This window comes from Eptesicus fuscus, chromosome 5 (assembly GCF_027574615.1).
Source record: "Eptesicus fuscus isolate TK198812 chromosome 5, DD_ASM_mEF_20220401, whole genome shotgun sequence".
NCBI classification, from domain to species: domain Eukaryota; kingdom Metazoa; phylum Chordata; class Mammalia; order Chiroptera; family Vespertilionidae; genus Eptesicus; species Eptesicus fuscus.
Genome location: NC_072477.1, coordinates 7,728,647 through 7,743,692, shown reverse-complemented (window position 1 = coordinate 7,743,692; position 15,046 = coordinate 7,728,647). Strand labels below are relative to the sequence as shown.

The following is a 15,046-nucleotide window of genomic DNA, read 5'->3' as shown; positions in this document are numbered from 1 at the left end:
TCACCCTCTGCAATCTGGGATCCCTCTCACAATCCGGGACTGCTGGCTCCTAACCACTTGCCTGCCTGGCTGCCTGATTGCCCCTAACTGCTCCCCTGCTGGCATGATTGACACCTAACTGCTCCCCTACCGGCCCGATCACCCCCAACTGCCCTCCCCTGCATGCCTGGTCGCCCCAACTGCCCTCCCCTGTCGGCCATCTTGTGACAATGTGGGGGTGACCATCTTGTGATGATGTGGGGGTGGCCATCTTGTGACGATGGGGTGGCCATCTTGTGATGTGAGGTTGTGAGGGTCAATTTGCATATTACCTCTTTATTATATAGGATTTATTGATTTTTAGAGAGGGAGGGAGAATAGGAGGGAAGGAGGGGGAGAGAGAGAGAAAGAGAAACATCGATGAGAGACATACATGGATCATCTGCCTCCTGCACTCCCACACTGGGGATCCAGCCCCCAACTCGGGCAAGTGCCCTGACCAGGAATAAAACAGTGACCTCCTGGTTCATAGGTTGACGCTCAGCCACTGAGCCACTCTGGCCGGGCTTCATAATCTCCTTTTCTTACTATTAGAGGGATCTTTTAGGAACTGATATTCCTGGTGATAAATGTTTCTCTGAAGTTTAGCAGTCCTTTCAGCTTCAGTTTACTCTCTTAAATTCAGGTATAGTTAAATTGAACACATGATACATGTAACATAGACGATCCCATCTTTTTGAAATTATGAAATTGTTTCTACATAATTTTACAGGGTGGGGCAAAAGTAGGTTTTACAGTTGTAAGTATGTGAAAGTTTATTCTTTTATTATTCATAATTAATTATTGTATTCTTTCCCATACAAACAACTATAAACCTGTAAAACCTACTTTTGCCCCACCCTGTATAAGGAAATGTCTGGAATCTAAGTGGTGGGATTTTTATTCCCCTTTGTGCTTTCCTGTATTGCTGCCTTTTTTTCCCCCCAAATGAGCGAGTATCAATTTAGAAAATCTTTAAGGACATCATATGTCCTCGGGATTAGGCCTTTTAGGCAAGAAGCTGGGCAAGGGGGGCCCCGTACAGACGTTTCTGCTGCCCCTTTGCCTTCTCCCGGGGTGGTGTGCGCTTCCTCTGCCGCTTACCCTGCTGCCCGGCACCTGCGGGTTCCTCCTCTCGGCCTCTCTAACGGCCGAGAAGGAATGCGGGCTTGCTGAGTGCCATCAGCCAGACGAGAAGTTCTTTGAGAAGAGGCCACCTGCCCCAGAGACATCAGCCTTATTTGGGTCTTTCTTTTTTTTTTTTTTTTTTTAAATATATTTTTATTGATTTATTACAGAGAGGAAAGGAGAGGGAGAGAGAGTCAGAAACATCGATGAGAGAGAAACATCGATCAGCTGCCTCCTGCACACCCCCTACTGGGGATGCGCCCGCAACCAAGGCACATGCCCTTGACCGGAATCGAACCCGGGACCCTTGAGTCCGCAGGCCGACGCTCTATCCACTGAGCCAAACCGGTTTCGGCTTATTTGGGTCTTTCTTGGTTCCAAAGCGTTTGCTCTTAAACCGCGGGCCTTGGACATGTGTGGGCTGGTGGCCTGGGTCTGTACAGACGCGGCAAACCTCTGCTTTGAAATGACACGTCTGACTTCAACTCCCAATTCCTTGTAGGCTGTCACGCCGCAGAATTTCCTCGCTGTGCTGAGAGGTGATGAAGAAGCAGTGAAGGGCATAGGATCGGGAAAGGTCTTGAAGAGGTGATGCCTGCTCGCTTTGCGCCATCACACTTTTCTGAATGACCTGGCAGCCCGGAACCGAGTCGGTCCTGGCTCCCGACTTGGTTACCTGTGAGAAACGGCAGAGCGGGGAGCTCTGTCCTGAGTGGGGACAGGCCGTGCAGGTTGGATGGCTCCTTGGGCAGCCCATTGCTGCACCACGTTACCCTGTGACCCAGGGTTCCCCATCCCGGATCCTAGTGCTGTCCACTCCACGGCCAGCGGCACATCCCGAGACCGGTGTGAAGCCCCGCAGCGGGTCAGGTCACAGGGCCACACCTGCCGCCAGCCCTTTGCTCTGAGCCCAGGGCAGCGCAGCGGGGAGCACACTCAGGAGCCCAGGGCAGCGCAGCGGGGAGCACACTCACGAGCCCAGGGCAGCGCAGCGGGGAGCACACTCAGGAGCCCAGGGCAGCGCAGCGGGGAGCACACTCAGGAGCCCAGGGCAGCGCAGCGGGGAGCACACTCAGGAGCCCAGGGCAGCGCAGCGGGGGGAGCACACTCACGAGCCCAGGGCAGCGCAGCGGGGAGCACACTCACGAGCCCAGGGCTAACCTCCCGCTGGGAAAGCTCACACCAGTGCTTGCCCCGCCGCCGGTGGGTGAGAGAAGTGTCCTCTTGAGCATCTCTTTAGCATTTTTATATGATGTCAGGGCCTTCAGAGAGTCTCCCAGGTACTTGGCACAGGGTGCTGTGTCTCTCACTCGCGAGGGCAGCCTGGGCACAGGTACGCTCATGTGCGTTAGAGCAGAGACGGACAGCTGTGCGGGATGAACCAAATTGGTTCCAAGGTAGTTATCACATTTCTGCAGCCTTGAAGCAGCGCCCTGAGTGGAAGCCCTGGCGAGGGTGGGCAGGTGGGGGTCCCTGACTGCAGGCCCGGGGCCCGGAGGGAGCTGGAGCTGCAGGACACGTTTGGATGTGTGTCCTGGATCCCTTACTCATTTGGGGGACATCTGGTTAGAGCATGTGACTGCTTGGGATGAGGCCCAGTTGCCAAAGGACCCTGCTCTGCAAATCACACCTGGTCTGTCTGCCCAGCACGGGTCTCCTCCTCGCGGCCTGACTCAGTCCCAGGCCCTGGATATGCCTGTGGCTCAGCTGGTCAGAGGGCGGCAGGCCTTGTGTTCCTCTTTGTACCTGGGTGGGAGGCTGTGGTCCTCAAACTTCTTAGTTTTGTTTTTTTGGGGGAGCGGGGAGGGAGCGGGTAAGGGCAACCTTTCAGAGAAATAGAATAGCAAACGCTGGACTCTGACTCTGTTGTTCTCCCATGGCAGCGGCCCCCGGGATCACGTGTTTGTTTACTTCACTGATCACGGAGCTACGGGACTACTGGCCTTTCCTAACGACGACGTGAGTGTTCCCTAACAAACTGGGATGGAGAGCAGAACCGCGGGGACAAACTGGGATGGAGAGCAGAACCGCGGGGACAAACTGGGATGGAGAGCAGAACCGCGGGGACAAACTGGGATGGAGAGCAGAACCGCGGGGACAAACTGGAATGGAGAGCAGAACCGCGGGGACAAACGGGGATGGAGAGCAGAACCGCGGGGACAAACGGGGATGGAGAGCAGAACCGCGGGGGGGATGGAGAGCAGAACCGCGGGGACAAACGGGGATGGAGAGCAGAACCGCGGGGGTGCCGTGAAACCCCCAACGTGGGTTCCTAACGTCCCGCCAGGGTGGTGTGTGGGCCACACATTTAGCAGCTTGAAATCTAACCCGGGGGCACCTCCTCCGGCCACTTTTCCCGACATTTCTCCACATGTCCCTGCATCAGCGGCTGTCTCGGGACCTGGGAGCCTTGCACTAGACACAGTGATAGAACCCTGTCCCTGAGTGCTCTGGGTGGAGTGCGGAGTGCGGAAGCATGTTCTCCTGCCCTTGTAAATCTGTGAATAACTCCCTGGGGTGACATCTGGATGCTGCTGCTCTCTAGCATTGTTTCTGGGGATTCCAAAGCACATTAGGACTTTATTGTGGGGGACCCAGCAAACGGTTTCTCTTGAGGTCTTGATCTGAATGCCAGTATTCTTACCTTTTAGCTTCATGTAAAGGACCTGAATGAGACCATCAAGTACATGTACAAACACAAAAAGTACCAAAAGGTAAGGTCAGCCTTTGGGGTGGCGTGGGGAGTACGAGGAAGGCAGCGCACGCAGCGCCCACCTCCGGGACGTGCCTTCTGACTCTGGGCGGGCGGCGGTGTTTTCTGGAAAGGGTGCCCTTTTGGTCAGTTTCCCGGATGGACCTTTTCTGGTCCCAGGGGTTTAGCTAGCAGATCAGAATCACTGGCCTCTTGTTGCCACAAAGAGCGTGGGTCCCGCCCCAGAGTGTGACTCAGGTCCGGGGAGAGGCCTGAGACTCGGCCTTCGCGTTGACACGGATGCTGCTGGGCCTGGGACCATACTTTGAGGAGTACTGTCCCCAGGACTGTCAGCGGTTTGGGGCAGTTGGAGGGAAACATCACCGTGCTGTTTTCACCTTGGCCCTCGCTCGCCCGTGACACCCTAATAGAAACTGCGTAGCTCAGGCCCGGACGCGGCACGCCGTGGGAAGACAGCCTGCCGTGCCCTCCCCCTGGGCTGGACGGTGAAAGTGTCCTCTGCATTGACGGTGGCTCCGTCTCCCCGCATTATTTCAGCTCATGGATCGTTTATTCTATTAGGGATGAATAAATTCAAGTCCTTCTGGTTTGTGTGGCAGCAGCTTCCGCAGCCTCTGGCAGCAGAGATGTCTCCCAAAGCAAAAGCGAGAGACTCTTGGGATGGGTCAGCGTGGGCAGAGCCAAAGGGGCTTTGGGGAGCGGTCTGCCCGGCCGAGGGGTGAGCCCACCTGTCTCGTTCACCTCGCAGATGGTGTTCTACATTGAAGCCTGTGAGTCTGGGTCCATGATGAGACACCTGCCCACCGACATCAATGGTAGGTGGTGGGAGCCCTGGCCTCTGAGCCCGGCTGGGTGAGCCCGTCGCTCACGGGTGCAGTTGGTCAATCTCTGATTCTGCCAATGTGAAGAACCAAGAAGTCTGCATACGCGGGGGCCTAGGGCAGCCGTAGAAGTGGGGAGAGAGGTGTGGGCAGCCCTGGGCCTCCTCTAGTCCCCGAGGAAGAAGGAATCAGCACGTGAGGTTGACGGTGCTCGTCCAGGGTTTGTAAAGCTCCGTAGGTCCATCATCGCAGTCTTGGGACTGGCCTCGGTCCTCTGCGGCGGGGCGCTTGCTGGCTCTGGTCTTGGCCAGGTGACTTACCCTTTTGACCCTCAGGTATTCCCGCCTGTAAAATGGGTATAACAATAATACCTGTTTATTTGTTTATCATTTTAAGTGATAACATTCGTCAAAGCACAATTCTGAGCCCGTGGCAGCGAGATGGGACATGGTTGCTATTGCAGAGGTTGAGCCAGCCTGTTCGTCCGTAAATGTTAACTTTCTCCAGAGACTAAGTGAGGTGCCTGTGCTTCCGGTTGCCGGGGCTGTTAAAACCTTGCAGCATTATTCCAGAATGGCTCCATGTCCTAGGAAGCCCGCGTGCCTGCTTATGGCCGCACCAAGTGCCCATCAGCTGGCTTCTCCTGCTTCCACGTGTCATTTCAGTTGCATAATCATAACTGAACAGCGCAGGGTGCGCGGCGTCTCCCGCCCTCCCTGTGCTGGCCAGGGTGGCACTTTGCACCAAAGGAGGAAAGACGAGGCTTCCCGCGGAATCCACAGCAGAGAATAAGACGTGACTAAAGGGGTCTTCAATTCCTCGCAGTTTATGCAACGACTGCCGCCAATCCCGACGAGTCCTCCTACGCCTGTTACTACGATGAGCAGAGGTCCACGTACCTGGGGGACTGGTACAGCGTCAACTGGATGGAGGACTCGGACATGGTGAGCCCTGTAGGGCAGGCTGTCCAGCTGAGGCTTAGCCTTCAGGCGCTGATGGTCGAGGGACTCACTGTTCACATTTTTGCAGGAGGACTTGACCAAGGAGACACTCCACAAGCAGTACCAGCTGGTAAAGACCCACACCAACACCAGCCACGTCATGCAGTACGGGAACAAGGTGAGTCCTGTCGGTTCCCAGTCCCTGGCCGCTGCTCGTGAACGTTAAGTCTTGGTGAAGAAGCGGGGCCCGGTGGGGAGATGGCGGGGGTCGGGATGGCCTCACCCCTCATGGCCACTCCATCCTGGGGACCTGTTTGGGCTTTGGAATCGGACCTTGCTAGGGTCAAACTGGCAAAGCCATGATACTTAGGGGCAAGCTACCTAACCTGAGTCTCCATGGTCAGAGCCCTCGTGTGTGAGTAACTAGGAGCGTTCAAGAAGGTCGTGCGGCAAAAACACTAAACATGGGCCAGGCACACGGGGAGAGGTCCCTCCATCGGAAGCTGCTCCAGCTTCCCCGGCCGGGCCCACAGAACCCACGCCTCGGATTACCCGGGTCCTGCCTCGCTCTGCAGGTTGCAGGGGTTCCCTTGATCCTTTGGCTGTAAGTTAGAGACTTTCCCCTTCTAGCTCTGTCCAGAGGGACCTAGGTCGTGAACTAGGGTCACAGGGCTGCCTGGACAAGGTCGCAGCCACTGGCTGAAGGCTTGGGCCTGAGGGGACACCTCTGGCATCAGCTCTGCCCAGCTCAGTAGACCCAGATCTCAGCTCTAACCTGGATGTACTTAGCACCTTCCTAAAGCTGGTTACGAGGGACAGGTGGTGAGCAGGGAGGATGGTCAGCCCAGGGTCCCCACTGGCTGAAATGAGTCTGGTCCATCGTCTGTGTGACTGTGGAGGAGTGGCTGCCTTTCGAACATGACAGAATAGCAGTTCTGCAAAGGGAGCCCGGCATTCATCATTGTGGATTTCAGGTGCTCAGATGTGTTGTCTCGCCCAGTGTTGGCATGTAGTTTTTTTGTGTGTTTTTTTTTAATCCTCACCTGAGGATATGTCTTTACTGATTTATTTTTTAAAAGAGAGAGAGAGAAACATTAATATGAGAGAAACATCGCCCCGACTGGGGATTGAACCTGCATCCTAGGTATGTGCCCTGACTGGGAATTGAACCTGCAACCTTTTGGTTTACGGGAGGATGTTCCAGTGGACTGAGCCACCTGGGCAGGGCGGTGCGTGTTTTCAGGCTGCGACATTGGCCCTTCAGTGGTCCTGAAACCATGCGGCGGGAACTGTGGGCCTCCAGGACCAGGGTAAGGCTGGCCCATCTACTCTTCCCATTCCAACCAGTTTCTCTCTCTCTGTCTCCCCCCAGTCCATCTCCACCATGAAACTGATGCAGTTTCAGGGCGTGAAACACAAAGCCAGTGCCCCCATCTCCCTGCCTCCCGTCCAACACCTTGACCTCACTCCGAGCCCCGAGGTGCCCCTCATGATCATGAAGAGGAAGCTGATGCTCACCAACGACCTGCAGGAGTCCAGGCGTCTTGTTGAGCAGATCCACAGGCACCTGGAGGTGAGTCCTGGGACGGGTGCCGCCCCCGGCCTCGCGAGCTGGGTCTCTGCCTCCCGAGCCTTCCCCAGTGCTGCCGGGAGCCAGGGGACGGAGCTCCGGGGCCACCCCTCCTCCTGCCACGTGCGAGTTGGTGGGAAAGGACCCTGGCCTTGGTTTCTATGTAAATAGAAGGCCCTGAGCAGGGCAGAGGTGGTCTGCGTTCTTCTTTGGTAGATGACCTTGACCTCCGGTTGCAGGGAGCAAAGGAGTAGGGCCTTTTCCTGTGTCCTGCCAAGAGCCCATGGCGGATGGGTGGGTTCATTTTTCCTTTTATACCTGGTTGCTTAGAGAAGACATTTTTATTTTGCTGCTTGATGAGTTATTAATCATATGTATATATATTTTAAATCCAATCTATCAAAAATTTCTACTGCCTTAGGAAGTCCTAGTCAGAACCTAAAATCCTTAAAATGCTCGGGCTAGCCTTTATGGCCACGGAGTTGGTTTTCAGCAGCTCATCAGCTTGCTTGGAGCTGGCAGAACACCTGGCACATCACAGCTGTGCGGCGAGCACCACCAGGCGGGCACCCATGGGGTGCTGGGCGGGGCTGACGGTCCCTGCAGCAGAGCCAGCTCTGTGTTCACGCTGTCCCCTCGTTGGCAAGCCTGGGGATTGCCGTGCTGGGTGGAGTGTGGCCTGAGTTTTCCAGGGAAGATAAAAATCTGTGATGTGTTTTAAATTCATATACAGGGCTGGGCTCCAATAGTCTTACAGTTGTGAGTGCATGAAACAGTTTATTCTTGTGCTGTTACTTAGTAATTATTGTGTTATTTCCCATAGGAACAATGTAAACCTACTTTTCCTCACCCTGTATCTAATAATCCCAACGATTGGTCTCTCACACTATCCTTTTTAGTAAAGAGCTAATATGCAAATTGACCAGCACTCTAACACACAAGATGGCCGGTCGCCCTCATATGGTCAAAGATGGCCGCCCCCATGTGGACACAAGATGGCTGCCACAAGATGGCCGGCAGGGAAGGGCAGTTGTGGGCGATCAGGCTAGCATGGGAGGGCAGTTGGGGGGGACCAGGCCTGCAGTGGAAGGCATGTGGGGGCAACCAGGCCAGCAGGGGAGGGCTGTTAGGGGTGACCAGGCTGGCAGGGAAGGGCAGTTAGGGGTGACCGGGTTGGCAAGGAAGCAGTTAGGTGTGGAACAGGCTGGCAGGGGAGTGGTTAGAGGGTGATCAGGCTGGCAGGCAGAAGCAGTTAGGGGCAATCAGGCAGGCAGACAAGCTGTTGGGAGCCAGCAGTCCTGGATTGTGAGAGGGATGTCCGACTGCCCATTTAGGCCTGATCCCACCGAGGGGTCCCAGATTGGAGAGGGTGCAGGCTGGGCTGAGGGACACACACCCCCGTGCACAAATTTCGTGCACCGGGCCTCTAGTTGTGGTATAATAACCAGGACATAATGCTTTTTGTCCCTGCGACAGTGTAACCAGCATTCTCATACTTCTTTAGTCTTAGGCCTGTTTACACTCTTAAAATTATTCACCCCAAAGAGCTAATATTTATGTGGGTTATATCAATATTTCCTGCATTAGAAATGAACACTGAGATTTAAAAAGTATTAAATCACTTAGAAATGAAAATTCTAGTTGTTGTTAATCCTTACCCGAGGATATTTTTCAATTGATTTTTAGAGAGAGTGGAAGGGAGGGAAAGAAGGTGGGGAAGGAGAGAGAGAGGGAAAGACAGTATGTGAGAGAGACACATCCATTGGTTGCCTCCCGCACCTGCTCTGACCAGAACCAGAGATCAAGCCTGCAATCCAGGTACATGTCTTTGATCAGGAATCAACCCTAGACCCTTTGGACATCAGTCTGTCTGGGAGTTGGGCCTTTCCCCCCTTTCCTCGGAGCGGGCCCGCATGCCTGCTCCTAAGGTACTTAGATGCCAATGTGTCCGTCGTGCCGGGAGACCCCTCAAAGGCACGGGGTTTCTCAAGGTCTCCGGCTGTCACAGGCGCCACATCTCCCGCCGCCTGCAGGATGCACCTGTTGGCATCTGTTTTAACATACGGGGGTGCGGGCTGTGGGAAGAGAGGCTCCTGACCCAGCCAGGGTCCGAGAGAGGCCTGGTGAAGTGAAGTACAGTGCATTTCAAAAGGATGCGTGTCTTCACAGAGCAGGCACATCATGGAGAAGTCAGTGCGGAAGATCGTCTCCTTGCTCACGAGGTCCGATGACGAGGCGGAGAGGCTCCTGTCCGAGAGGGCCCCGCTCACGGCGCACGACTGCTACCAGGCCGCCGTGTCTCACTTCCGCACGCACTGCTTCAACTGGCACACCCCCACGGTACGCGGGGCCGGGGGGCCTTGCCCTGCATCCTGACCCCAAAGCTACAGCGCTGCTGTCCATGGAACCTTGTCGCAGGGTCCGCCCAGGCCAAGCACAATGGGCTCATTCCGAGGCCTTCAGCAGCGGGAGAGGAAGGTTGTCAGACTCGCTGACCATGAGTGCCAGCCCGGGACTCTTCATCGTCCCCGTGGGTGGGAGTTCCCCAGTCGTAGATGTCTCAACTCCATTCTCTTCATACCTCTGGCCCTGCCACCCCCACCCCTCACCCCTGCCCTGCACACCAGCCACACAGGTTTTTCTCCCTTTTGGATCTGCTCTGGCTGCTCCCCAAGAAATACTGTTGAAGCCAGGCCCTGGCCGTGGAGGAGGAGGAAGGTCCTAACACGCCTCCTCTCCGATCAGTACCACGTGGTGCTTGATCCTTCTGGGGAAGGCTCAGCAAACTGGCCCACAGGTCAAGGCCTGCCCGCAGCCTGGGGTCCCCTCCATCCCCCTGTTTTTATAAACAAAGTTTTATTGGGACACAGCCACCTTTGGTGGTCACATTGCACTGCAGGAGAGCTGAGTGGTACGGACAGCCCGCAGACTACAATCCCTGCTTATCTTCACAGAGAGCCGGCCCTCCGCCTGGAGCTGTGACCTTCAGTATGGTAGTCACTAGCCTCGCGTGGCTACTTAAATTTAGATTTAAATTAAGATGAAGTAAAATGTGAAGCCCAGTTCCTTAGCTGCACCAGCCACATCCCACGTGTCCAATAGCCACACGTGAGCAGTGGCTCCCGCACGGAGGACCCTGGCACATTTCCATTGTGGCCGAAGGCTCCGTCGGGCTGTGGATGCGCACACCGTGGTCACGTGGGCTTCCCAGGAGGGGGTCCCGGCCACGCGGGAGGTAGCTCTCCGGTATTAGGAAGCTTTTTTTTTTTCTTTTTTTTTTTTCCATTTATTTAACACAGTACTTTCCTTATTCACGTAATAATTTAAAACTTCCCATTTATCGAATGAATACTTTATTCTTTGCAATACTGTTTGCCTCTGGAATTACACACAGTAAAGCTCTTCCTTTGCCTCGTGAGAGTTCTCCGAGTTCCCTGAAGTTTTCTCACGATAAGCCTCCTGGGTATCGGGCCCTCACCTGTTAGAGTCCAGCGTGGCATCCCCTTCCCATCCGTCTCCCTCATCCGTGTGTCCCTCCCAGAACAAGGTTCCAAGAAACGAAAGCCGGGTGGCCGGGGAGGTGCTGGGTTCCAGAGGGAGCAGGGCCTGCGGGTTCTGCACCAGGAGTCCTCACCTGGGCTGCGTGCTCTCTGGGGCCTGCCCACCCACGACGGGTGCATTGGGGGATGGTTCATAAATCTTTGCAGCTTATCAAAAGGTGGGGAGGGGCCCCTCACCCAAAAAAGGTCAAGAATCACTGTTCAAGATGCTTTGCTCTGTAGCCATGGAAGTGGGATGTGCCCACGTGAAGAGCTGATTGCCTGGTGCAGGGATGTCTGATTGTGTCGTTGGTCTGTTTTCCTCCAGTACGAGTACGCTCTGAGACATCTGTACGTGCTGGTCAACCTCTGTGAGAAACCCTACCCGATCGACAGGTGAGCCAGCGCATGGCGCTTAAAGGTCATTGTCGCTGAGAGCAGAAGGGAGCGGCCCTGCTCTCCTCCCCGCCGGCGGGCAGCTGGGCTCCTGCCTCTGCCGGCGGCCACACGTGACCAGCGGAAGCAGCAGAAATAGCTGCCTTCTCCGTGGCCGGCGTGGGGCGGGCCCGTCACACGTGACTGCCTGCTCCCTGTTGGGCTGCCTTTGTCTCTGCGTCTCCAGAGCTGACCTGGTTCACCAACTTCTTCCTGTTTCTTGCAGAATAAAATGGTCCATGGACAAGGTGTGCCTCGGTTACTACTGAAACGCTGCCTTCTCGCTGCTTCTCCAAGCGTGAACACCGTCCCTGGGAGTGTGCGCTGACCGGAGGAGGTGGACAGAGCGAGGGGAGGCCGGGCCTTTCGCGAGGGCCTGCTCGTCTTTCCCGCCTCCCCCTCCCCTGCAGCCCGTGGACGCTCTGAAACCCCAGGTTTGGCCAGGGAAGGCTCTGTGCTGAGAGGCCTGTTTGCTTCCCAAGAGGCTTTTTGCCTGTTTGTGTTAAGAGGCAGGGAGTTCCCCTGGGCTTCGGTGGCCAGTGAGAGAACCTCTGCGGAGGAGCTGGAAGCTGGAGCCCGAGGTTTCAGCACGATTATTTAGAAGGGCAACAGAAACCACACATGGAAAACTACTTATAGAAAATAATACACGTTTTGATTGCTTTTTATGTTTTATTCCTCAATAATGGACAAAAATAAAGGTTGTGACTGAAGCCGAGTATTAATTTGGGGCCCGTGGCTCTGCAGTTAGGCCCTGGCCTCCCCTGCCTGCCTCCCTCCCGGCCGCCCTGCGTGCGCTCCTCTGCTCGCCTGCACCGGGCAGCCTCCTGTGCCTCCGCCTCTGCCACCGCCCTTCCTCTTGCCTCAGTGCCTTGCCCTCCACCTGACAGAGCCTCAGCGCGTATCTGGAAGTGCCACTTCTCCCCGAACCTTCTTCATCCTCCTCCTCTCCCCACACATCAGGAGTCCTGTCTCTCCTGTCTGCGCCTTCTTTGCATCTCTCGGCAGGTGTCAGGGTCGGCCCTACACCAGTAGCGTGGTGGGGAGGGCTTAGGGTTATTGCAGTTCCTCCGGGGCAAAGGCTGCCTGACTTTCCTGTCCCTTGCCCCGGTGCCTACGCAGGGAGTGCTCACAGTGGATTAAAGACATGTAAGAGGAACACTAAGTACAGCCACACAGCGGGGTTTTATGCAACAATAAAAGGGAATGGAGCTGGTAACATGCTACACATTAGGCCAAGTGAGAGAAGCCATATTGCGAGATCCCCTTGATACCTATAGAAACAGGAAGTGAGTGGTGCTGAGGCCCAGGAAGAGAGGAAATGGGGAAATAGCGACTGCTAGTGGGTCTGAGATTCCTTCTGAGGTGATGAAAATGCTCTAAAAGTCTTTGTGGTGATGATTGTTCAACTGAATATACGGAAAACCATTGAACTGTGCACACTAAGTGGAAATGATGTGGTTAATTATACTTCAATAAAGCTGTTTTTTAAAATAAGCCATATAGCTGGATGGCTTAGCTAGCTAGCCAGAGAGGCAGCCAAGAGGAAAGGTGGCACCTGCTGACCTTGTCACTTAGGACCACTTGTGTTCATACTGTGGAACCCGTTTCGGCAGTGACGCCTTTGAAGATTGCGATTGGGAACGGAAGGTGGAGGCTGGCAGGCAGGGTTATGCCTTGACAAACTCAGGGGGGGGGGACTTTATTTCGAAGGGGCTGTTGTTTTTTTACCAGCACCAACATCCTTTCTCAGTAAGGTTCTCATGGGGCTAATCAAGTGACTTCAGGATAAAGAACGCATTGTCTGGATGTGGGGCACTCGAGGGTTGTAAGTAACAAATACAAGGTCATTGCATGTGCTTATCGCTCATGCTCAACATGGGCAACCCCAGTGCTGGCTGATGTTCAAAGAAATGCAAATGCTGAAGAGTGGAATTTTTACAGGGAGTATCTTAAAAGGCCTCAAGGTTCTGGTGGTAAAAAGCTCTGGTTTTTCCTGGAACTGCTAACTACCCTCTTGATCCTGCTTCTCCATTCATCATCTCTGTAGGAAACGAAGTATATTTGCTTATTTAACAATCACGGAAATGCGAATGTTCACGGTACTGAAGGGGAAAGCAGCTGTGTTTCGTTTCTCAAATAAATGACGATTTCATCACCTCAACGCCTGGCCGTTTTCTCCTGTGGTTGGTGGGTCCCATCGCTGTAGGAAGCCATTTCCTCGAAGGGTTTAGATTTCTAATACGGGGGACCTTCCCGTGTGCGTCACAACTGGGACCAGCGTTTTTTCTAATTATATCCAAAATGTACAAACACGCTCTCTGGCAGATGATGTATGCAGCCCAGAAACGTTCAGAGCAGAGCTTGGCCATCCCTGCCCTCCCCGGAAGCCTCAAATACAGTTCGGTATTCATCATTAGAGGCCCCTTTCTCCATATTTACATACTTAACTACGAATTATACTTTGTTTCTTTTTCACTATAAAGTACGACATTAAAAACCATGTCAAACATAGTGAATTATAAGGCAGACACCCTTGTCACTACCATTCGGGTCAAGAACTAGAACTTGACCAGCTGTATTGGTCAAGATTCTCCAGAGAAACAACCAACAGGGTTTGTATGCACATAGAGATTTATCTTAAGGAATTGGCTTACAGGATGGTGGAGATTTGGTAAGTCCAAAGTTGCAGGCTGGAGACAGGGAGGAGTTTGCTGGTAGACTTCCTTCTTGATCAGGGGAGGTCAGTCTTTATTGTCTGAAGACCTTCAACTGATTGCATGGGGCCCACCCACATTATGGAGGGTAATTTGCTTTGTTCAAAATCCACTAATTTACATGTGAATATCCAAAAAACACCTTCACAACAACATCCAGAATGACCAAATATTGGCACTGTGACCCGGCCAAATTGACAAAACCTTCACAGCAGCCACCTCAAGCCCATTCGTGCTCTATCCCAGTCACAGCATTGCTACCCCCAAAAGTAACCACTCTCCCTGTGCTCTTTTTTTTTTTTTTTTTACAAATATTTTTATTGATTTCAGAGAGGAAGGGAGAGGAAGAGAGATAGAAACATCAATGATGAGAGAGAATCATGCACTGGCTGCCTCCTGCACACCCCACACCGGGGATTTAGCCTGCAACCCAGGCACGTGCCCTGACCGGGAATCAAAATGTGACTTCCTAGTTTATTGGTCGGCGCTCAACCACTGAGCCATGCCAGCCGGCCTCTCCCTGTATCCTATGAGATTTGATTGGAAGTATGCAGCTCTAGACACTAGTCTTGCCAACTTTTTTTTTTTTTTAAAGGTCATTTCTTCCAGTCTCTAATCTACAGGTATCCCCCTCATCTCTTTCCCTTCCACTTTCTGCTGAAGACCCAGGCTGCTGGTTTGTGGAGTTTTTCGGTCTGGGTTGTACTGATTGCACACTCATGGTGCCATTCGGTATGGTTTTGGCCCCTGTGTCTCTTACAAATCAACAGCTGGATCATCAGCTTGAGCAGACGCTGGCCGTCTTTGGTGAGAAGGCACACGGTGGCTGGGGTTTGCTCCTTTTTGATGAAACAGTGGTTGATCTTCAATGCATAGATCCATTGATTCATTGAGGAATTGCAAATGGGTGAAATTCTAATTTTATTTTATTTTCATTTATTAGCTGGAATAACTTTATAAGGAGTCACTTCCTCCCCTTATCTGCTATATTCACTGGCATAGCTCTTGTAGAAAAGGCAGGAAAATCCATTTTATCCTATTTACCTAATTTTTAAAAATTGGTTCCTTTCCTCAAAATGTGATCCAATAAGCTTTCTAAATATCTTGAATTTAGAAATTAATACAAGTTTTGATTGTATTAATCCAAACACAATCTAATGTGTT

At 53.4% G+C, this 15,046-nt stretch overlaps 1 protein-coding gene across 2 annotated transcripts in view; it reads left to right on the top strand.

The window, feature by feature from the left end:
* The window catches only part of LGMN (legumain), a 35,453-nt gene extending 23,575 nt beyond the window's left edge, over window positions 1–11,878 (top strand). For both annotated transcript variants that reach the window (XM_008159931.3, XM_054715787.1), the window contains 10 exons: window positions 1,649–1,734; window positions 3,030–3,105; window positions 3,798–3,860; window positions 4,608–4,674; window positions 5,506–5,624; window positions 5,710–5,799; window positions 6,994–7,194; window positions 9,361–9,531; window positions 11,059–11,126; window positions 11,392–11,878. In XM_008159931.3, the coding sequence (XP_008158153.2) occupies window positions 1,649–1,734; window positions 3,030–3,105; window positions 3,798–3,860; window positions 4,608–4,674; window positions 5,506–5,624; window positions 5,710–5,799; window positions 6,994–7,194; window positions 9,361–9,531; window positions 11,059–11,126; window positions 11,392–11,434 (984 nt within the window). In that variant the 3' untranslated portion in view covers window positions 11,435–11,878. The remainder of the gene's footprint in view (window positions 1–1,648; window positions 1,735–3,029; window positions 3,106–3,797; window positions 3,861–4,607; window positions 4,675–5,505; window positions 5,625–5,709; window positions 5,800–6,993; window positions 7,195–9,360; window positions 9,532–11,058; window positions 11,127–11,391) is intronic.
* The last annotated feature ends 3,168 nt before the right edge of the window (window positions 11,879–15,046 follow it).